A 21175-nucleotide genomic window follows, 5' to 3' on the forward strand; every position below is an offset into this window, starting at 1 on the left:
CAATTGTAAACATCTACATCTGCTTTTAATAATCAAACAGCATAAAACAATCTAGGAATAATTTGAATATTACAAAGAGTGTTTTTGTTTGCTTGTTTGTTTGTTTTTCTCCTTGGCATTTAAATTGAGTTTGTTTCATGGCATCCTAACCATAGTGTAGATTTAAAAGCAGACCTATAAAAGACTAAATCAATTTTGATTTAGATACTGTAGATACTGTAATTGAATTACACAAATTGGACTGAGAGCATTTATTATCCACCATTTCTTAACATTTACATTACCCTTTTACCTTGACTAGTTAATTAAAAATAATTATCTGGAGTGACAAATGTAAGTACAAATATTTGATGTGTTCTCTCAATTAATAGGAGGTCACAAACGCTTAATACCCTAGTAAAAAAAAAAAAAAAAATCAATTTAAAATACATTTATTTCATACTAAGTATGCCTCAAACCCATTAACATATTTATTGACACATCACTTAAGACTTACTGATATGAAATTTATTTGGAGAATTTCTTTATTGAACAATGCACATTTCTTTATATTATGAAGTGTTTTAATATCACAATTAATATGGATTGTATGATCTCTGCATAATATCGGTCTTTAAATGCAATATATTTAAAGTGTACCTAAACTTTACTTGAAATAGTTCCACTTTAGCACTATCAAATGTAGTTTAGTATATATTTAGTTGGACGTCAGCACTACTTCCGTAAATTAAAGTAAATTAATTACAAAATTAGTTGTTCCAATTTAGCAGACTTTAAGTATACAAGTCTAGAATACCAAACATACATTGCAGGGTATTTTGTTTTTATTTAGCACATAAATATGTAAATGTATTTGTAGTATACTTAAAACAAATTAAATTTATTTCAAATACATTTTAGTACTTTGTTCTAGGGTATTTATAAAGGAAAATACTTATCAATTGACTGTTAAATAGTTTTAAATTGAATACAACATGTCACTCAGCTGGACATGTCAATCTGACTTTAATGAGGCTGAAAGGCTCTAGAATACTGCAAACAATGCAGATTTTTCCAGCTACTCTTAGAGGAAATCCTACAAGCCCTGAGATCTGCTCATTTAGCCACTGCAGCGCTGGATGAAGCGTGATGTATGTGTTTGCGGTGTTGCTGATAATCAGAATACATATTCCAGCCATCAGCGGCAGGAAGCTTGTGACCCTTTATGAAGCTGATTTATTGTTGCGTGCTCTGCACGGACAGCAAGCAGGACTCGTAGTCCTCAGGCTGCTTGACAATGCTAGATAAAGCACAAAGACCAGAGCCTCTCAGGGGAACGAGGGACCAAGGTTTCCCCTGACCTCTGGCCTCTGATTCTCTGCAGATTGTCTTTGTCCTTGTCAATGAGAGAGCCAGAGCGAGTCTCATTATTCAGAGTTTCACCCATTTCGCTGTGCAGAGGGAAAGAATGGTGTGATCCTGTTCAATTAGTTGAAGCCCATTGTGGTTCTCATTATACTACATCTATTTTCAGCGTCCTCATGCCTGATGCTGCAGCGATGTAGAGCTCCCTGAATTTCATAGCTAATCTAGTCCCTTTTTCCACCAATAGGGTGCATGAGCTGATGTCTAATATGGGAGTGTTGCACAATTTTCTACCACAGAAAAGGCGAATCTGAGGCAGAAATGTTGGCATGACATTTGCTATTAAAACCTGCTGGTGTGTGCTGTCTGTCTTAACCAGCAAGAATATTCATCAACAACAGAAACATTAGAAATATGTGCCTGTGACGGCATTTCGTAATAATATTACATTGTCTCTTGCTATATTTGCGACACTTTCATTGCCAAATGAGTGAAATCCACAGAATGAATGAGTGGTGCCATAAGTGTGTTCAGTTTTATTCAAAACAGATTAATGTACCTCTAGTAAAAAAAAAAAAAAAAACATTGCAAAAATATTGAAAAATAAAATGTCCAGTGAGTGGTGTTAAAAATTGCATTTAAAAATAATGTACACTAAACGCTACCCTAACCTAATTCTACCCTTTACCTAGCTGATTGTGTTAACAAAAGAAAACATAAGATAAAAACCCATTTGATGAATAACCATGCCTTTTTAGCTAATTCCTACAAACATTTAAGCTTTTTTATCTTGACTCGTGTTGCACAAGATTTGTGTGCTCCTCATTGCAAGTTTAATGCTATACCAGGTGAGCTACTGAGCAAATTACTAAGCTAGAAAAATGGTTGCACTTTACTTTACAGTATATGCACTTACAGTGTACTTACCTAAGAAAGTTGGTTAAGGTTAGGTTTAGGGGTAAGTTCAGGGTTAGTACCTAGTTATTTCCCAGTTATTGTAATAAGTATAATAATTACATAGTACACTCTAAAAATCGCTGGGTTAAAAGCAACCCAAGTTGGGTTGAAAATGGACAAACCCAGCGATTGGGTTGTTTTAGTTTTAACCCAATGTTTAAATGTTTGCCCAACTTACTGGGCAGTTTTATTTAACCCAACTATTATTTAAATATTACTATATAGATGGCTTAAAATGAACCCAGTAATTAAAAATCAGAAACACATTACTAGAGGCAACAATAATAATCAAGAGGTGAACATCTATTAATAAGCAATTTAATAAATGTTTATTGTTTAATTATTATTCATTAAACTTATTAATAAATGTTCATTTAATGAAGCAATACGGTCATTTTCAACCAAACTTGCTTTGCTTTTAACCCACCATTTTTTCAGAGTGTATGTACACGAGGAACAGCATTGCGCAAGGAACAGCGCAACAATATGTTTTTATTAATCGATAATCTGCCCCATAATCATTTGAGCGAAAAGGAATAAAAGTTATTGTTTTTCCTGCTGCCTCTAGTGTTTATTTCAGCTGGAAACCACTGTTTATTGTAAGTATAGGTATGTAGGTAGAGGCACATATTTCCAATGAGCCTACATGTACGTTGATTATCTTGGTCAAATAGATTCACTCGAAAAACCATGCTGTTCCACCTTGCTAGACCATCACTAAACTGTATAAACTGGTATGTAAACACATTACAATTTATTTAATTTATTCTAGTTAATTTTAATACTGTTCCTTTATACTTTTTTATCTGTCTGCCTAAAATGATTAAATTTGCAAATATAGTTTTTGTGAATTAATTACAACAAATTTGATTGATTTTTATAATGACCGTTCCATCATAAACAGCTTGAGATGGAATAAAGACAAAAACAGCTTGTGATGGAATAGTGATTGTTTGTAGACAAGTTATAAAGTAACAAAGTTTGTCACATCATCATACGACTCTTTGAAAACCTGGTGGAGAATGCGGGCAGCTGTACTGAGTAAAGTTTGCATTTACACCAGACGAGCACTGGCTGAGACAGGACAGCCACCACCATTTTGGTAGGAAAGTGGTTTCTCTGCTCTGGGGCACCAGGCATATGAGATCCATGAAAACCAGGACATTGAGCTAATGAGTGGTTGGGAACCATTAGTGCGTGTGAGTGACGTTAAAACACGCTTGGACTGTGACACTTTTGCATCATGCAGACAGTTCCATCTGCACCTTAAATATTTAATCTGGTTCAATCGGAGTTCAAGACGCACACACACGTTCGAACACACGCGTACATCTTTCTCCAGTGTCCCAGAGTGGAGTTGAGGGTCTTCTGCTTGGCTAGCGGTGATGATTCAGGAATGGGGGGGTTGTTCAGGAAAAGCTCTTTCCGAAACAGAGGAAGCCCATGGGACGGGCAGGAACAAGGAGCTTTAGGAGTGTAGTGGCTGCTTTGCCAGGTTACCTCTCCCTCTGCTGAGCGTCCTTACTTCCTCTCGTCTCATCAGATCACTGTCAGCGCTCTGGCGGCGTGAGAGGCCTTTTATAGCTCTATGCTCATAAATTCGGGCGCAGGGGCCACAAAAACCAGGCATAACCCCGCCACCCCCTCCTCTCTCTCTCTCTCTCTCTCTCTCTCTCTCTCTCTCTCTCTCTCTTGCTTGCTGCGCTGTCTCTGAGAAGCTGTGGTGCTTGATTGCATGAGCAGCACGTTATTGATCGCCATCGCTGTTTTGATGGCAGAATGATGAGCTTGTGCTCCCGAACAAGGAGCCGAACTGAAGAGCTTGTTTGAGCTGGTGACACCGCCACTTATGAGAGCAGCTGCAAATGATAGACTGCTACGTCCTCGCCTGTCTGTGTTCTAGAAAATGGATTATACCAGAAAATGTTCCGTCACCACATAGTTGTCCCGCATAGTTGTAGCTGTTGGGAAGTCATTTTACACAGTGCGTGATATAGTATGACCAATGTATTACTTTAGGTTGTTACAAGGCCCCTCTCATGGTGTGTGTATGAGTGTGTGTCGTCAGTGTCCCTGAATGTTTTAACATTCGCAAATGAGGCAGATATGCAGGAGATTGGTTACTTGCCTATACGATTGGAAAGAATTTAAAGTCAGACCATTTTAATCCTAAACCTGTCTTTTTTTTTTTCTTCACTGAGCAAAAATCAAACTCACTTAAAGTAATATTCTTATTTATTTACTGATTAAATAAATTGCATTGCCTAAATATCTTAATACAGCTTCTGTAGCATGATTAAAAGAAATTAAATTGGTAAGAATGAAAAGGAATGTGTTTAGAGTAAGTACACTTACAGTGCTAGCAGGCAATTGCTAATAAACATTTATGCAACTATCATAGAAAAACAGGTTGTTGCATTATTTGTGTAAATAAATGGATAAATGCATAGCTTTCAAATGTGTAATTTTTACTTGTTCAAATGAAATATATGTATGGGAAATTATTTACTCACCTAAATACATTGGAATTTTCAATTAAATTCACTTCACGTTTATTTGTATAGCGCTTTTCACGATACATATTGTTTCAGAGCAGCTTTACAGAGAATGCATGTCAACATTACAATTTACAGAATTTGATATCTAACATTCTGAACACTTTGGACATTTTTCAGTTTATCTTAAGATCTTTTTTTTTTTTTTTTCCTTTCTACACTGAGCAAAGATTAAACTTATTTATTCTGGGTTATTTACTATTTAAATATCATTTAATTAATAACTAATTTAAGAAAGAACAGGATTGTGTTTACAGCAAGTACACTTACAATGCAAGACTAGCAGGCAATAGGCAATAAACATTTATGCAACTATTGTGTTTAGCATGGGGGGGAAACGTTCAGTTTGTTACTGTATATGTGCATGCAAAATGCATAGCTTTAAAAAGTGAATTGTTTTAACTGTTCAAATATGAAATCATTTTACATCTAACATTCTGAACACTTTTCTAATCATTTATCTTAAGATGTCTTTCCTTGTACACTGAGCAAAGATTAAACCTATTGTTTGTTATAGGTTATTTGCTATTTAAATAATATATTTCATGTCTGGGATATGAAATAATATTTGAATATAATATATTTAATTTAACAGGCTAATAAATATGGACAATATCTATGGCATGTATGCGGTCGATAACCACCGAAAATAAATTCGAAATCAAACAAATTTGTCCAGAATAGAAATATAGTCGATTCCCAAAGCAACCAGTCGAAATAACTAACAAGTCCCATGATGCCATGTGTAATGTAACAGTTATACTTTCGCAATAGTGTGATAGTTGTGTATTTTACATGTTTATTTGCAGTGCTGAATGATTCCCCGCTAAGCTTCCACTGTGAATGTAACACTGTAAATATGCATTTTCTCTTCATTTTCACAGACTGAGGGATGTTTTCCCTCTGATGTTTTGCCACAAATGCATTCTCTAGATGTTTGTATATGAAATAACCCTGGATATCCCCTCCCCCCTCAAATATCCGTTTCTCCATGTGTGGTCTCTGAGGTTCTCTGAACTATTTGTGTTTTCATTCTGCAGTTAAACGGTTTTATTGCTTTTTTGTATTCTTGTATTGATATATAGTGACACTGTATTTGGCGCCAGTCATCTTGGCTTTGTCTCGCAATATGCCAGATGGTTATTGTATTAGGCACTGGCTGAAGGGATGCTTTGATGGCTGTTTTCAATTAATGCTCCCAATAAAACTTCACTTATCTAATCTTTTAAGTTTATTTTTTGTTTATTAACAAATGTCTTTTGCTTTCGCACAGCTCAATCTCATCTTCCTGCTCATCACGATGTACAAAATGATGAAACACTCTACATCGCTGAAACCTGATTCCAGCCGGCTGGAGCACATCAAGTAAGTTGCATTGTTTTCCCCATGATATTTCAGCTCATGTGGAGTCAAAGTGTGCCGCCACACACTAAGAAGTAGCACCATTGCTAATCTAAAATTTAGAATGGGAACAGACATTGTTCCTTGCTCACATTATATGTAACGTCTACAAAACTGTCGTTTTTGCTTGGATGAATTTAAGTGCATCGGCTAAAGGGATTCAGATGGACTCCAGACAGATGTTATTCTCTTCAGGTGCACAGCTTCTATTAATGTGAGCGATGGCCAGAGAGGCACGTAATGATTGAGACAGGCTCAGTGCTGTTCTTCCTTTACAGTGACCACAAAACTCTTTTTGGAACAACTCCCTGTATTCAGAGTCTGCTTGCAGAGTGAATTCAGATGTGTGCGTGTGTGTGTGTGTAAAGACAGTGAAAGCACTTCCATGTGTTTCCTGTTGCGAAGAGGGAGATCTCTTTCTGTGGCGGAAAAGTACAGAAAAAGTGTGTTGGTTGACCACACAACTCTTTTGCTGGCATGGCAATGCATGTCTTACTGATTCTATTTAATAATGTATGACATATTTTTATTGTTTTGCAATTGTGATTTTTTTTTTTTTCTTTAAGATGTTGTTTAGTTGTTTTTTTTTTGTCTTTTCCCAGTGTGTTTCCAATGTTTATGGCACATTCCATGAATTGGCCTGTAAAATATTTAGATGTTAAAATAGTAGCTAGCTTGAAAATGTCTTTTATGGTTAAAACATTTGCTACTAGGTTTTGTAAAAAAAAAAAATAATAAAATAATAATAATAATAATAATAATAATAATAATATTTAGCTGTGTCATATTTTACACTCAACCCTGTTTCCACACAATTTCCCTTATGTTACAAAAATGTAACATTCTTTAAAACAATGTCAGGCAAGAAGTAAAATATTTTACTGCATGGAGGGAAGACTTTTCTTTTCTATTTTTTTTTTATTTATTTTTTTTTATTAAAACACAAAGTAGTGTAAATTGTAATGTTTACTGCATCCATCAAGCTCAACTATTCAATCCTGTTACCCAAGTTATTATAAGATAAAATGTAAATTATTTGGTAACACTTTACAATATGGTCTCATTTGTTATCATTATCAATTCATCAACTAACAAACTAACAATATATTTCAAAAGCATTTATTATTTATTGTCAATGTTAATAAAAATATTTTTGCTCATGTTAGTTCACAGTGCATTTACTAATGTTAACAAATACAACTTTTAATTTAAAAATGTATTAGTATTAGTTAATCTAAGAAGAATAACTGCTGTAAAAATATTGTTCATTGTTAGTTCATGTTGACTAATGTTAAGAAATGTAACCTTATTGTAAAGTGTTTTATTTAAGTGTTTAAACTCAAGATTTTAAAACTTTTGCCATGTCCCAAATTTTGGTAACAAAAGTTTTTGTAACACTTTAACCCTGTTCATAAAAAGAGCCTTTATATGTTTTGGATTGATATATGACACTGATTGCATTTAATGTGATCTTTCAAACTTAACACACAGCCATTGGGGAAATATGCATATTTTATTCGATTTAGCAATGATATAAACACGTATAAGATGCTTGACAAAAATATTGCTCGCAGGCATTGTGTCGGCCGTATGTTGTCTAAATTTCTCTCCACCCATCACCACAGGGCAAGATGAAACAATCCGCTAAACTCTGGGCTCATTGCAGCATGTTGCATGTTCAGCAAGCTAATCTGCAGCATTTCGTTTCATTTCTCTGTTTCCCATTTCCCCTTGTTTTTCTCTCTCCCTTTTTTCTCTTTCTCTGTCCTCTCTCTGTTCTCTTACCCAAACCAGTAATTATCGCGTCTGTGATGGCTATTATAATTCTGATTTGCCTGGGTAAGATTCACCGTACACCGTAACTTATGTCACTCATAAAACATTACTGCCGCATTAAATAGTGTAAAAAGGCAAAGTACTGGCACATTTGACCTGAGAGAACTATCTTTAGTCTCTTTACAATCTGAGATAGGGCAATGCAGCATGGATAAATTAAATGCACTTTCTGTGAAAAGAAAGGAAATTTACAGTGGCAGTAAAGTTTTATGAAAAGTCTTGCCATGTAATCATCAAGTGTGTTAAAGACAACGTGAAATCACAAAATATCTATCTATCTATCTATCTATCTATCTATCTATCTATCTATCTATCTATCTATCTATCTATCTATCTATCTATCTATCTATCTATCTATCTATCTATCTATCTATCTATCTATCTATCTATCTATCTATCTATCTATCTATCTAATCATATCTACTCATATGGAAATTAAATACATTATAATGCAGTTTCATGTTGTCTTAAAGAATTCATAACCTGGACAGGTACATTTATTCTGGTAATTTTGTCTTTTACCCAGCTGAGGACAAAATCTAACACTTTTTTTGTTGTTGTTGCTGTTGTTGTTGTCCAGCCTCATTTGCATTTTAACTTCAGAATTCTTACATTTGGACTTTTATGCTAATCCAACTGATTTGCCTGATCTAATGTTGTCTCTCTCCTTTGCTGGCCATGCTCTCTAGCTATGAAGATAATAAACCATTTATCAAGTAAGAGCGTTAGCTAGACATCTGTGCCACAGCTTCATGGTTGCTCCCCTTGTCATTTTATTGTCTGTTTGCTGGGCTCTTCCAGAAGCGCTGTCTCTCTCTCTGTGCTTCTCATGCGCGCTGTCCGTCTGTCTGTCAGTCTGTGGCTTAACTGGTTTCTTAATTTTTATTCCGCCTGGACCGTCTTAAATTGCTGTACATCTTAACTTCATACCCTCATAGCCTCAAAAATCGTCATACCCATAACACATTTTACCCTGCTATCCCTCACCTTTCATGTTATCCTCTCAACCTACCCTGAAACACTTAGACCTCCTCACACTGACTCATGCACTTCCTCTGGTAAACCTCCTATTATTATTCAACCCTCAAAAACCATACCTCTCATTTTCGAACGCTTAAAACCCCGTCAATCATTTATACCTCTCATACTCCATCCATCCATCCATCCATCCATCCATCCATCCATCCATCCATCCATCCATTCATCCATCCATTGTATATATTGACCAGTACTGCATATTTAACAGCTGATTTCCTCACAAATTTTACATTTAGATTACTTTTACTGTCATCTAGCAATCACTTAAAGTTTGTCTTTAATGACACTAATAATTTAATAACACTGTTAAGTGAAATATTTTGCTTATGGCAAAATATATGCAACTTTTTATACCTATGCATTATAATAGCATTGCGTCAATTCACTTTTGCATTTACAACTTAAAAAAAAATAACACCTATTGAATGGTATTATTTTATAAATTCTTTTTTTTTCTTTTTTTCTTTACTTATATTTTTATGACACAATAGTATTTTAATATTTGTCATTAATCAGTTATCGGCCATAACATGACAATAACTATGGGCTTATCCATATTGGACAGAGTTTTATAACCAAAGCATATCTAGCTCTATCCATTACGCTCCTCATTTATGGATCCCAATGCACTCATACCGATGCACCCTCAAAAAAATCATTATACCCCAAAGCCCTCCTATTCCTCATGCCTTCAAACCCTTATATGTTCATTTCTCGTTTCATCTCTCATCTCTCCTCTGATGAAAGCAAGCTCTATCTCTTTGGTTCCTTAGCCAGCCGAGACCTGTTGTCAGCGCCTCCTCCACTAAAATGGACCAATCAGAGATGATTACTGCTCTTTCTCTTTTCCCTCCGTCTGAATGCAGCCCAGTATCATGCGTCTTTACCCAGTAGTGTGGCATGCAAAGAATATCTCCACACTCCACTGCCTCAATACTGATTAAACCTTCTTTATGATAATCCCCTTTTCATATGGGATTGATTAACCTCTCAGTGATATGTTCCACTACATTTCCCATCTACTTGTGCCTAAGATGTCAGTCCAAATGATTTCCAGGACCTGTGTTTGATTTGTATTCTTTTACTAATATTGTAGATGAAATGCTGTAATGATTTTTGTTCTTTGCTGAATGAAAATGTCCCTCTCTCATGCCTCATCGTTTCTCTTTTATTTGCTCTCTAAGGTCGTGGGTCATGGGCGGCTTTGCTCTGCTGTGTCTCTTGGGCCTGACCTGGTCATTTGGTTTGTTCTTCATCAGCGAGTCATCCGTCGTGTTAGCGTACCTCTTCACTATCTTCAACACTTTCCAGGGCATGTTTATCTTCACCTTCCACTGCCTGCTTCAGAAGAAAGTAAGTGCTTCCTGAAATATATTGTTTTACCAGAGCTGCGGCAGCAGTTGATTTTAACGAGAAGTGCACGTTAAAAGTTCACTTGAAAAAAAAGGAAACGTTCCTTTGAACTGCAGGTTCGGAGAGAGTACAGCAAATGCCTCCGACACACGTACTGCTGTAGCGGGATCACGACAGAGAGCTCGCACAGCTCCACAAAGACCTCAACAACGCGGACAAGCGCTCGCTATTCCTCTGGTACTCAGGTACAAACACTACTGACCCAATTTCCATTGTTTTCATTTCAACGGCTTTTACTGCGACGTTCAGTTATGAGACACGTTTCATATTGTGATGAAATGAAACTCTCTGAGTGCTTCCATCTGCTCTAGTACTGCAGCATGGATCTTTTATGTATGTTTTTTTTTCTTTTCTTGTTTTGCAGACAGATTTTAGAGATTTTATATCAATGTATGATGGATTGTATTATAGTGAATCATAGCAATAGCCTAATGTTTAGATAGTGTTCTGGTATACTATATTTACTTCTTAAGCTGTGTTATGATGTGTCCGCATCTTATGCAACATTTATGTTGAAAATATCTCCATTTTAGTGGGATAAACAGCAATCCTTCTCAGCTAAAAAAGCATCTCAAACAAATCAAAGTAATTAAGTAGGGTAAGATGTCCCACTTAAGAAAGGTGTGCATTTATTTAAAATTATAACATGGACAGAGCTGATGATGATGATGATGATGATGATGATGATGTATCGTCCAGTATATTATTAAATCACATAAATGGAAAACATGAAATTGAAAATCATAAAAATGGGCGATTTTGTCCCACTACTAGGGTAATTATTTATGTTCTTAAAAGTGTTGTGAATGTACAACATTAAAGGATTAGTTCACTTTCAAATGAAAATTTCCTGATAATTTACTCACCCCCATGTTATCCAAGATGTTCATGTCTTTCTTTCTTCAGTCGAAAAGAAATTAAGGTTTTTGATGAAAACATTCCAGGATTTTTCTCCATATAGTGGACTTCAATGGAGCCCAAATGGTTGAAGGTCAAAATGACATTGCAGCTTCAAAGAGCTCTACATGAACCTAGACGAGGAATAAGGGTCTTATCTAGAGAAACCATCACTCATTTTCTTTTTTTTTTTTTTTTTATTATTATTTTATACAAATTCACCATAAATGCTCATCTTGAACTAGCTCTCTTCTTCTTCTCTATTTGAATTCCAGCAGTGTAGACACTGCTAAGTGTATTTCTGCCCTCCACAGGTTAAAGTTTGAACTAATTGTTATATACTTGCACTAGCATATTGTATATGACAGTTTAGTTCAAATATGACAAATTGTATATGACAAATTTAGTTCACAATTTAGTTCAAACAAAATTTTTATTTATTTATTTATTTATTTTTGAAAATAAGCAATGGTTTCTCTTGATAAGTATATATATAACTGTGATTTTGACCTTCAACCATTTGGGCTCCATTGAAGGGCACTATATGGAGAAAAATCCTGGAATATTTTCATCAAAAACCTTAATTTCTTTTTTGACTGAAGAAAGAAATACATGAACATCTTGGATGACACGGGGGTGAGTAAATTATCAGGAAATTTTAATTTGAAAGTGAACTGATCCTTTAAGTCAACATTAAGTCAGCGTATAGAGTATGCAGTTGCTTATAAATTACACTATATAATTTTAGGAAAAATATACAGGTCTACATTTTAAATAATATAAAACCAGAAAGAGGGGGACATTTTACCTATAAGGAAAAAAAACTTTGATATCAAACATAAAATAAATTCACTATCCAATGACAGTGAGTTAGCAGGCTGGATATATGTTCAATAACACCATGAATGTGTGATTTAGTGACAAAAATGAATTGCTTGAAAGTGATTGAAATGGCTCAGAAAAATGAAGTTGGCTCTGAGAAAAGCTATCATTTGTTTGTAGATGCCACTTACCTTGATATTTTGTTATAAATGTATGAATGTCATTGGATCAGATAAGTACGACTGAAGTGTCCAAAAGCATCCAAATACTTTTTGGGGTCACTGTACACATCAGAAAAAGATGTAACATGCAATTTTTCCCTCCCAAAGATAGTGATCAGTGTTTCATGGCTGTTTGTTCATCTAACAGAGTCGAATCAGAAGAATGTGGAATGACACAGTAAGAAAACAGTCTGAGTCCTCTTTCATCTCAGGAGACATCAACAGCACATCAACCCTCAACCAAGGTCAGTCATACACCCAAACTCATTTAATCTCATGGAAACTTTTTCTCTTAATAGACTGAGACAAAATGAATCAGTCATCCGTGTTTAATTACATTTCTTTGACCATATTTAATAATATTTTAGTATTTAATTTACATCCCATTTAATCAAATTTCTTAACATCCAATAATTTTGGAAGCTCTGCACTCATAAGCCCATCCTTTTGAATTTGAATGAAATATCAAATGCTGTTAGTGAATTTTTATTTTAAATATTGAACTCTTTACAATTCTAACATTTTATTTTAAGTTAAACCAGGCTTGCATCGGAAATATGATTGATATTTATGAATAACTAGATTTTTATTTAACTGATAAATTTGAGAAGAGTATGATTACTAGAACACATGCAGCAGTATCTATTTTAAACCACTCATTTGTGATTTTAGTGAAAGTCAACATGAAACAGTGTTCGCAGCCCTTTTACTAATGTGATGTGACATATTTGTCCGATAGCGAATTAATTAGATGGTGAAAAGTGGTCTCTGTATGACAGGTGGTTGGAAGGGAGGGAGTGAAAAATAAGAGGGATTGGTGTCATCAGCCAAAAAGGAAAGTCGTTTCAGAGGCAAAGCAAGTTATTACATTTTGATGAAAGCTTATGATGCCAAACATTTTTTTTTTCTACTTCTTTTTTTTAACATGGACCAATGAATCGTTTACAAAATCATCATGAACTGATGTATTGAGAATGTAAATGGGGTCAGCTTTGATTTCATGTTGACTTTAATAGAAAATGAAAGGACTAATGTTAATTTAAAGACACAGGAAGTCAGACAGGCCCCTTTTGGGCCTGTTTTACACAGCTACAGTAGTGAGTCAGTAGAAAATGTGCCCTCGGTCAGCTATTTCAAGGATTTAGGAAAAAAAACTGTCATTTATTATTTAGCCAGGGCTGAAATGCATGTGATGAGAAGATGATGTTCAACTCTAGCTGACCTGCGGTAAGGCTGTATTATTCAGAGCCGTTTGCTTTGGCTTGCTCTAAAACACTCAGCATGCTTTTAATGCACGCGTTCAAGCACAAAACACAAAGGTGAAAAAAAAACAAAACAAACTGCTATTTGTCTTTCTGTGCTTCAGTGTCTCTGTTCAGAAACAAAACAACAATGACAGTTTTTATTTGCAATATTCATATCACAATATATATATATATATATATATATATATATATATATATATATATATATATATATATATATATATATATATATATATATATATATATAATATAAGTATATATAAGTTATAATAGGAATCATTTTTAGCATATACTATTTTAGCAGAGATCTTAAATTAGTAAGAAGTTGTGCCCAGTATGGTAGTTAAATTTTATTAATTTTTATTTTTTTTGCCATTGACAAATATTCATCCATCTATTTTCGCAACTGATTGTCCTAGCATATCATTGACAAATAATGTTAACATTTAAAATTGGAGATATGCATTTCTTAACATTAATTTGATTTGATTTTAGCAAGTAGTTACAATGAAATTACATAAGCTAGGCTATAAAACATCCATTTATTTCATCACTACCGTTTTTCTTTAGAACAAATTAAATAGACATCTTAGAGGTCATAATCTTATTTGTCCTCTTCTTTTTTGTCGCTTCAGGAATGACGGGCAATTATCTTCTTACTAACCCTCTTCTGAGACCACAAGGCACTAATAACCCCTACAACACCTTACTGGCTGAAACTATCGTATGTAACACACCAACGGTGCCAGTCTTTCACTCTCCAGGTGTGACTACTAATCCACTACACTCCTTTTTGCCCTTCTGATCATGTGGTACTATGTATCACTATGAGTATTATCAGAGTACTAGGTAGTATCAGACCCTCTTGTGCTGAGAAATATATGTGGCCCTGTACCACAAAACCAGTCATAAGGGGCAATTTTTTTGAAATTGAGATTTATACATCATCAAAAAGCTGAATAAATAAGCTTTCCATTGATGTATGGTTTGTTAGGATATGACAATATTTGGCTAAATATACGGCTCTTGGATATGGCTATTTGAAAATTTGGAATCTGAGGGTGCAAAAAAAAATTAAATATTGAGAAAAGTTGTCCAATTGAAGTCCTTAGCAATGAATATCCATTTACAAAAATATTTTTGTATATATATTTAAGGTATATCAAATATATCTTCATGGAACATGATCTTTACTTAATATCCTAATGATTTTGGGCATAAAAGAAAAATTGATCATTTTGACCCATACAATGTATTGTTGTCTTTTGCTACAAATATACCTGTGCGACTTATGACTGCTTTTGTGGTCCAGGGTCACATATAAAAACAGCAAATGCACCTTTTTGCAGATAGTTCCCATTCAGTTGGTCACGTTCGATGTACATTGGACAGACTGACGAATATGATTCCTATTCAGGGAATGATTGTTACCTTTGTAACCGAGACGTTCCTCTTCTACAGAAATTGACCAATTGCTCAGACATTAAAATTGTAGTTCTCATTGTGTGGTTTTACAGCACAGATTAAACTAAATTTTCCTCACTATGAGACCATTGTGATGCACACAAGATTATTTTATTTATTGAATATTGATTTTTATGCAAGCAAATGTACAACAATTCAGCTTTGATTCTTTTCTCTTTTTTTGAGTGACATGACACTGTTAACTGTTTGTGTCTTGTTTTCTCTTTCCCCTTCCTGCACACACTCAGTGACCTACAGAGAGACAAGTATGCAATCAGTTTTAAATTTGCCCATCAAATGTAATTGTTTTACCATGATTTTATCAGCACAACTCTTGCACACTCAGTGGCCATCAACAGATCATCCGCATAATTGTCAGCACATGGTTCAGAAATCATTAGAATGAGGAAATGTTGCTCTCAATGAAACAATACTTTCATCACCTCTGCACGATGCATGCACATTGCACACACAATTAAGAAGTCTAAATGTACGCGCATCATTCTGAATGGAGATTTTACTGAAAGCAGTCGCCTTCTCTCTTTGTTAAATACGGTCTCGTTGGACATTAGGTTGGATTTATTCAAATATTTTCTTTTGAGTTCATTGGCTACAAATGTTGAGGCCAGTCTGTATAATGTGTAGTTACAGCCGTGCCTTTATCTGCATGTTACAAAAGCTTCTATTGCAGCTTATATAGTCAGAATTTAGAAACCTTTGGCTAATTTTCTGGTTTCTTACTTTTAAGAACTATGGACAACCTGACATCTAGAAAGTATCCAAATACTTGTCTTTTAATCTTTAGATTTATTATTTGACACAATTCCCATTTTTGATGTTTTGTTTAAAAATGCTTTGTTTAAAAAATACAAATACCATTTGTTTCAATGTTTTATTATAAAATGAATATTTTATTTATTTATTTACCCACCCACCCAAATAGTGTCCTTTTCTTGTTGCCAATGTATATTCTCTGTTACCCTCCTCCTACAATTTAACACATCTCTCTGTCTGTTTACGAGTTTGATGAGGAATTCTGTCAGAAAAAAATACCCTCATGTTTCTTCAGCCCTTCTGTCTCAATATCCAGCAGAAATCTCTTTTAAACTCCCTTTCCTCAAATTACTGTCCCTCTTCTGTTCCCATCTGCCATCTCTTTCCTTTGCCTTGTCATTTCTGTGGAGAGGTTCTAAGAATGACTGTGTCCGAACCACCCACCGGTGGGCTCTCGTAAGATGCAGTTAAAGATTATTGTAGCTCACTGCAGACGGCCACCCATTCACCAGCACACAAATGAGCTCAAATTACCACATAAACCCCAGTCCAGTAAACAAACCCAACTGTGACATTTAACGGAGGGAAAAGGCCTTAATTGTGATGTTAATTTAATTTGCAAACTTTGCTTGCGCCAACGTTGTAATTTTGTCTTTGTTTTATCTTTTTTTTTTTTCTTTCTGTTAGTGATAACTCATCATGTTTTACAATAAATCATTTTCCTTTTTGTTTTGTGTTCTTTTCGTTCATCAGCAGCGCTCAGGTCTGCTGGCCTGAACAGACAGACTTGATGTGAGTTGTTCAGAGTGAGTTTTCTCTCTCCTGTCTGTTGGATGCTTTCGCTTTCATTCACTCTATGTAGTGTGAAAATTGGCTGTTTGTGTTGTTTTATTTATTCATTTTTTTAAATTTGGCTTTTTTCCGTTACTTTCAAACCCTTCACCCCCACCGCCTTAACCGCTTCAAATACAAGCTGATGTATTGTTGATGTTGATGAATTCTGTGACTGTCACCGCTGTTTCATCTGTGAATACACATGTGCCGCTCTCTCATTTGTGTCTGTGATGTTTGAAACCTACCGACTGATTTTAATGTTGTTTAGGATGTAGTTGAAACTAGTGTTCTGAAATTGGTCATCGTGAATTGTTCCTTTTTTTTTTTTTTTTCTCGATTGAGGGAAAATTCGGAACCACAAATTGGGAGGAATTCACAAATTCATTTCACAAATTCACGAATGAAGTTGTGCTTGTACCTGCCAATTCAGTACAGAAATTATCCAAATATATTATAGCACCTAGTTAAATTGGATTCCGAGTCATTTGCATATAATCACACTAAAAGTATTTTATTATACTTAGCCTATTATAAGTATTTTAGTACACTTATTTAGCATTTTCTGTCTTGTTTTTCAGTACAAATATCAAAACATTCTTAAATCAATATACATTTACTTGAGAAGAAATATTACATCAAATATTAAGTCTTGTTTTCTAAAAAGGTGTCAAAATTAAGTGAGTTTATGATTAAAACAAGAAAAAAAAAAAATCTGGCAACATGGTCAGAAAAATAGACTTAATTCAAAGGGAAAAAAGATTATTTTTCTTACCCCATTGGCAGATACTTAAACTCATTGTGGCCACAAATTAAGAATTTGTTCTCTTGTTTTTGTAAATCGTGGACATGAATTAAGAATTCATTACCACAATTTATTAATTTGTTCACTCGTTTTAGTAAATCATGGCCATGTTGAATTAATATATTCCCTCATTTTGATTTAAATAAAATTAGGGAACAAATTATTACTACATGACCTCTATTTAGTAAATCGATGGAACTAATTATTATATTGTTCACACTATTTAATTAAAACAAGGGAATGAATTCTATTCTATTCATGGCCACGAGATACATAATTTTTTCTGCATGTCATGTGCAGGGCTCCGTAATTTTTTTTATTTTTTCTGAAAACAAGACTTAATGTCTGAATTTGCTTCTTAAGTAATTGTATCTTTATTTAAGAATGTTTAGATATTTGTACTGGAAAACAAGAAAAGAAAACTGAATACTTAGAATACCAAGAAAATCACTTTCTGCAGGGAATTATTTAGTGAATTCACCCCTTAAAGTTCTGCATGCACAGACCAAAGATTTTTAATTTTTTTTCCAGATTTTAGCATTTCTTCATTTGACTCAAATGCAGGTCCTAAACAGCATTAAACATTTAAATGTAATTTTCTGATTTTGCGAGAGCTAACTTTTTTTTTTTCTTTTTTCTCTTGTGTTGTTGCAGGACACTCGGTGACCAGCGGCAGAGATACGAACACGTTCGGTACTCTACCACTCAACGGCAACTTTAATAACAGCTACTCACTTCATAACTACAGCGATGGCGTGCAGGTGGTGGATTGCGGGCTCAGTCTCAATGACACGGCCTTCGAGAAGATGATCATCTCAGAGCTTGTGCACAACAACCTCAGGGCCGCCGAGTCCCAGATCAGCACCAAAAAGGGGGCAGGGATCAGCAGAGGGGAGGAGCCTGTGGTCGCGGAGACATCGTCCCTGGTGCAGGTGGGCGGGGACAGCGAGATGGACGGTCTGGGGCTGCACCACACGCATCCCCGCACGCTCGATGCCCCCCTCATCCCTCAGCGAACTCACTCGCTCCTGTACCACACGCAGGAGAGAGCGAGGGCCGACATGGAAGCTTCGCAACCCCACAGCTACATTGGCCAGCTCCCACCTCCGGCCGAGACCGCCTTGCCCTCCCCCAACAGAGACTCGGTGTACACCAGCATGCCAAACCTTAGAGACTCGCCGTTCTCGGAGAGCAGCCTAGACATTTGCCAGGACCTCTCGCCATCCAAACATAGTCCGAACGAAGACGTTTACTATAAAAGCATGCCCAACTTGGGGTCAGGCCAACAGCTGCATGCGTATTATCAGATGAGCAGAGACAGTAGCGAAGGCCTCATCATCCCCGTCTCTAAAGACGCTTGTGTCCCCGAGGGGGACGTACGAGAGGGACAAATGCAGCTGGTCACAAGCCTTTAAAACGAACTATAAGCACCGCCCACCATGTACACAGCCCCGCCCATCCACCGATGGCAGAGTGGTCTTCCTTTTTTAGCCTCCCACATAACTGCACACTTAATGGAGAAGTACCGCTACTGTCCAACGAGTTACAGACAGGCCCAGACGGAATCTGCAGAGTTTTTAGCACATTTTCTGTGCTAATTTTAGACAGAAATTTGCAGTGGAATAGACACAAGAAGCTTATGCCTTGTTTTACAGTAAAAAATATCTAAATATAGCAAACTGAGCTTAATTAAGAGCTTTGTTTTGAAAGAATATTTCTTGAATTTTTTTTTTTTTTCAATAATTAAGAAGGTTTTTGCTTAAAAGAATAAATAAACAAATGAATAATCATCTACCAAAGGGGTGAGAAACATAGTCTTAATTTTAGACAAATTGTTTCAAAGCAAGATAAATAAATATGTTTTTACTGGAAAACAAGACAAAAAAGAACATTAATAGGGAAAATAATTCTTGCAATTATTAATTGTTACCCTGTTATTGGTAGCTGAATGTATCCACAATTATTTAATAAACAAACATACAAGTGTCACATGATGTGTACAGTATAACTTTGTGAATGATGGTTTTATGCAGAAATCTGCAGTATTCTTGGATTGCAGATTCCATGTGGGCCTGGTAATAGGAATACAGTTTCACAGAAAAAATAAAATGAAGCCAAAAAAAAAAAAAAAAAGTCTTTCTCGTTCCAGTGCATACGTTTCTCAATGGATGTACATATATGTTCACATATTTCTCTTTTGAATGCAGTTTTGATTTTTCTTTATTATATACAACAATGGAATTTCCAGGACCTTAAGACGTGCAGAAATTGTCCTGAATGAAATAAAGGAGTTCTGTAACACCCTTTACAATCAACAAAATCCCATACAACATGACCACTAGCAAACAAACCCCAGGCCTTATATTTTCTCAATCATACACGGAACTGTCAAGGGTAATGATATAACATAGAACAATATATTTTGTTGTATTGATTGTGTAAAATAAATTGCTATAAATTAAATAACATCCCTAAATATAAAGCAAATGAGATTTTGAAAAGGAGATGACTATGTACAAAGTTCAGAAGCTTGTTTATGATGATGCAACTGGTGGATAACCTCATGTATGCTGCAAAAGACATTGAAATTCATCTGTCCTGTTCATGAAAATGGGTTTGCCACTTTAGATCAATTAGATTATAATGTTCTCATGCCTTGCACAAATTTATTTTGTGCAAATCTGTGCAAAGCATGAAAAATGTAGTGACTGAAGGTCACGACTGAGCTTGGAGTAGAACCTTCTTTTTTAAGGACTATTACTGCAGCTGAGGTTGGATATTTATTTATTAAATTATTCTTTAAAAATAATACTTTTGTGAATATTTTACAGCACTGGTCGACGTAGTTCATCTTCATAATTAAGGAACCCATCTCTGATAAACATGTTAAGGAGCCCATCTCTACAAAGGATGTAAAGTTCTACACTTGTTTAACAATAAATAAATGTGAATTTTTGTCTAACTAAATGTTTAATGCCTTTTTTTTTATTTTTTTTTATTTACACAATGGTGATTAAAAATATGAGTGTGTATTTACATGTTTGACTAAAGATATGGACACAGAAAGATTGCCAATCCGTTTTAAAACTGAGACAGTATTTTATTGCCGTTTTATCTCAGTGGTTTGGCATGTTTATGCTATTTAAGCTGGTGATGCACATCAAAGTGAAAAGCACTGTAAGAGGATACATAAACTGCAATATGAACCCTCATAAACAGCCTGAGAACAGTTTGCGGCATTATAGCTAGAGGGCAGTGCACAAGGGAATATCAGGTTCATTTACTGGATGAAAACTGCAGTTTATGAAGTTTTGACCCCGTCTCTCTCAAGTCCTGTTTCAAACTATTACTCTTCAGAAAGTTTCTTTCAGACAACTCCATGTACTGCACCTGGTGATGTAACCTCTAAATTTTCCCTGCGCCTGTTTGAAATGATCTGAAATCCTCACAACTTGTCAGAAGACAAAAGAGTCAATCACAGTAAAAACAAATCTCCATTGCATTATGGGAAACAATATTGCACACAGTGGGCCTCATTTATAAAATGTTGCA

At 35.2% G+C, this 21175-nt stretch overlaps 1 protein-coding gene across 6 annotated transcripts in view; it reads left to right on the plus strand.

Moving 5' to 3' along the window:
* Positions 1-20511, plus strand: part of adgrl2a (adhesion G protein-coupled receptor L2a) — a 119361-nt gene extending 98850 nt beyond the window's left edge. The window contains exons 17-24 of one of the 6 annotated variants that reach the window (XM_067388533.1): positions 6130-6221; positions 10316-10484; positions 10601-10729; positions 12633-12729; positions 14385-14513; positions 15462-15479; positions 16741-16779; positions 18278-18395. In XM_067388533.1, coding sequence (XP_067244634.1) covers positions 6130-6221; positions 10316-10484; positions 10601-10729; positions 12633-12729; positions 14385-14513; positions 15462-15479; positions 16741-16778 — 672 coding nt within the window. In that variant the 3' untranslated portion in view covers position 16779; positions 18278-18395. Of the gene's footprint in view, positions 1-6129; positions 6222-10315; positions 10485-10600; positions 10730-12632; positions 12730-13656; positions 13712-14384; positions 14514-15461; positions 15480-16740; positions 16795-18277 lie in introns of those variants that run through there. The other 5 variants (XR_010895348.1, XM_067388537.1, XM_067388534.1 and 2 more) reach the window with 5 other exon arrangements.
* The last annotated feature ends 664 nt before the right edge of the window (positions 20512-21175 follow it).

Source organism: Chanodichthys erythropterus, chromosome 6 (assembly GCF_024489055.1).
Source record: "Chanodichthys erythropterus isolate Z2021 chromosome 6, ASM2448905v1, whole genome shotgun sequence".
Classification (NCBI taxonomy): domain Eukaryota; kingdom Metazoa; phylum Chordata; class Actinopteri; order Cypriniformes; family Xenocyprididae; genus Chanodichthys; species Chanodichthys erythropterus.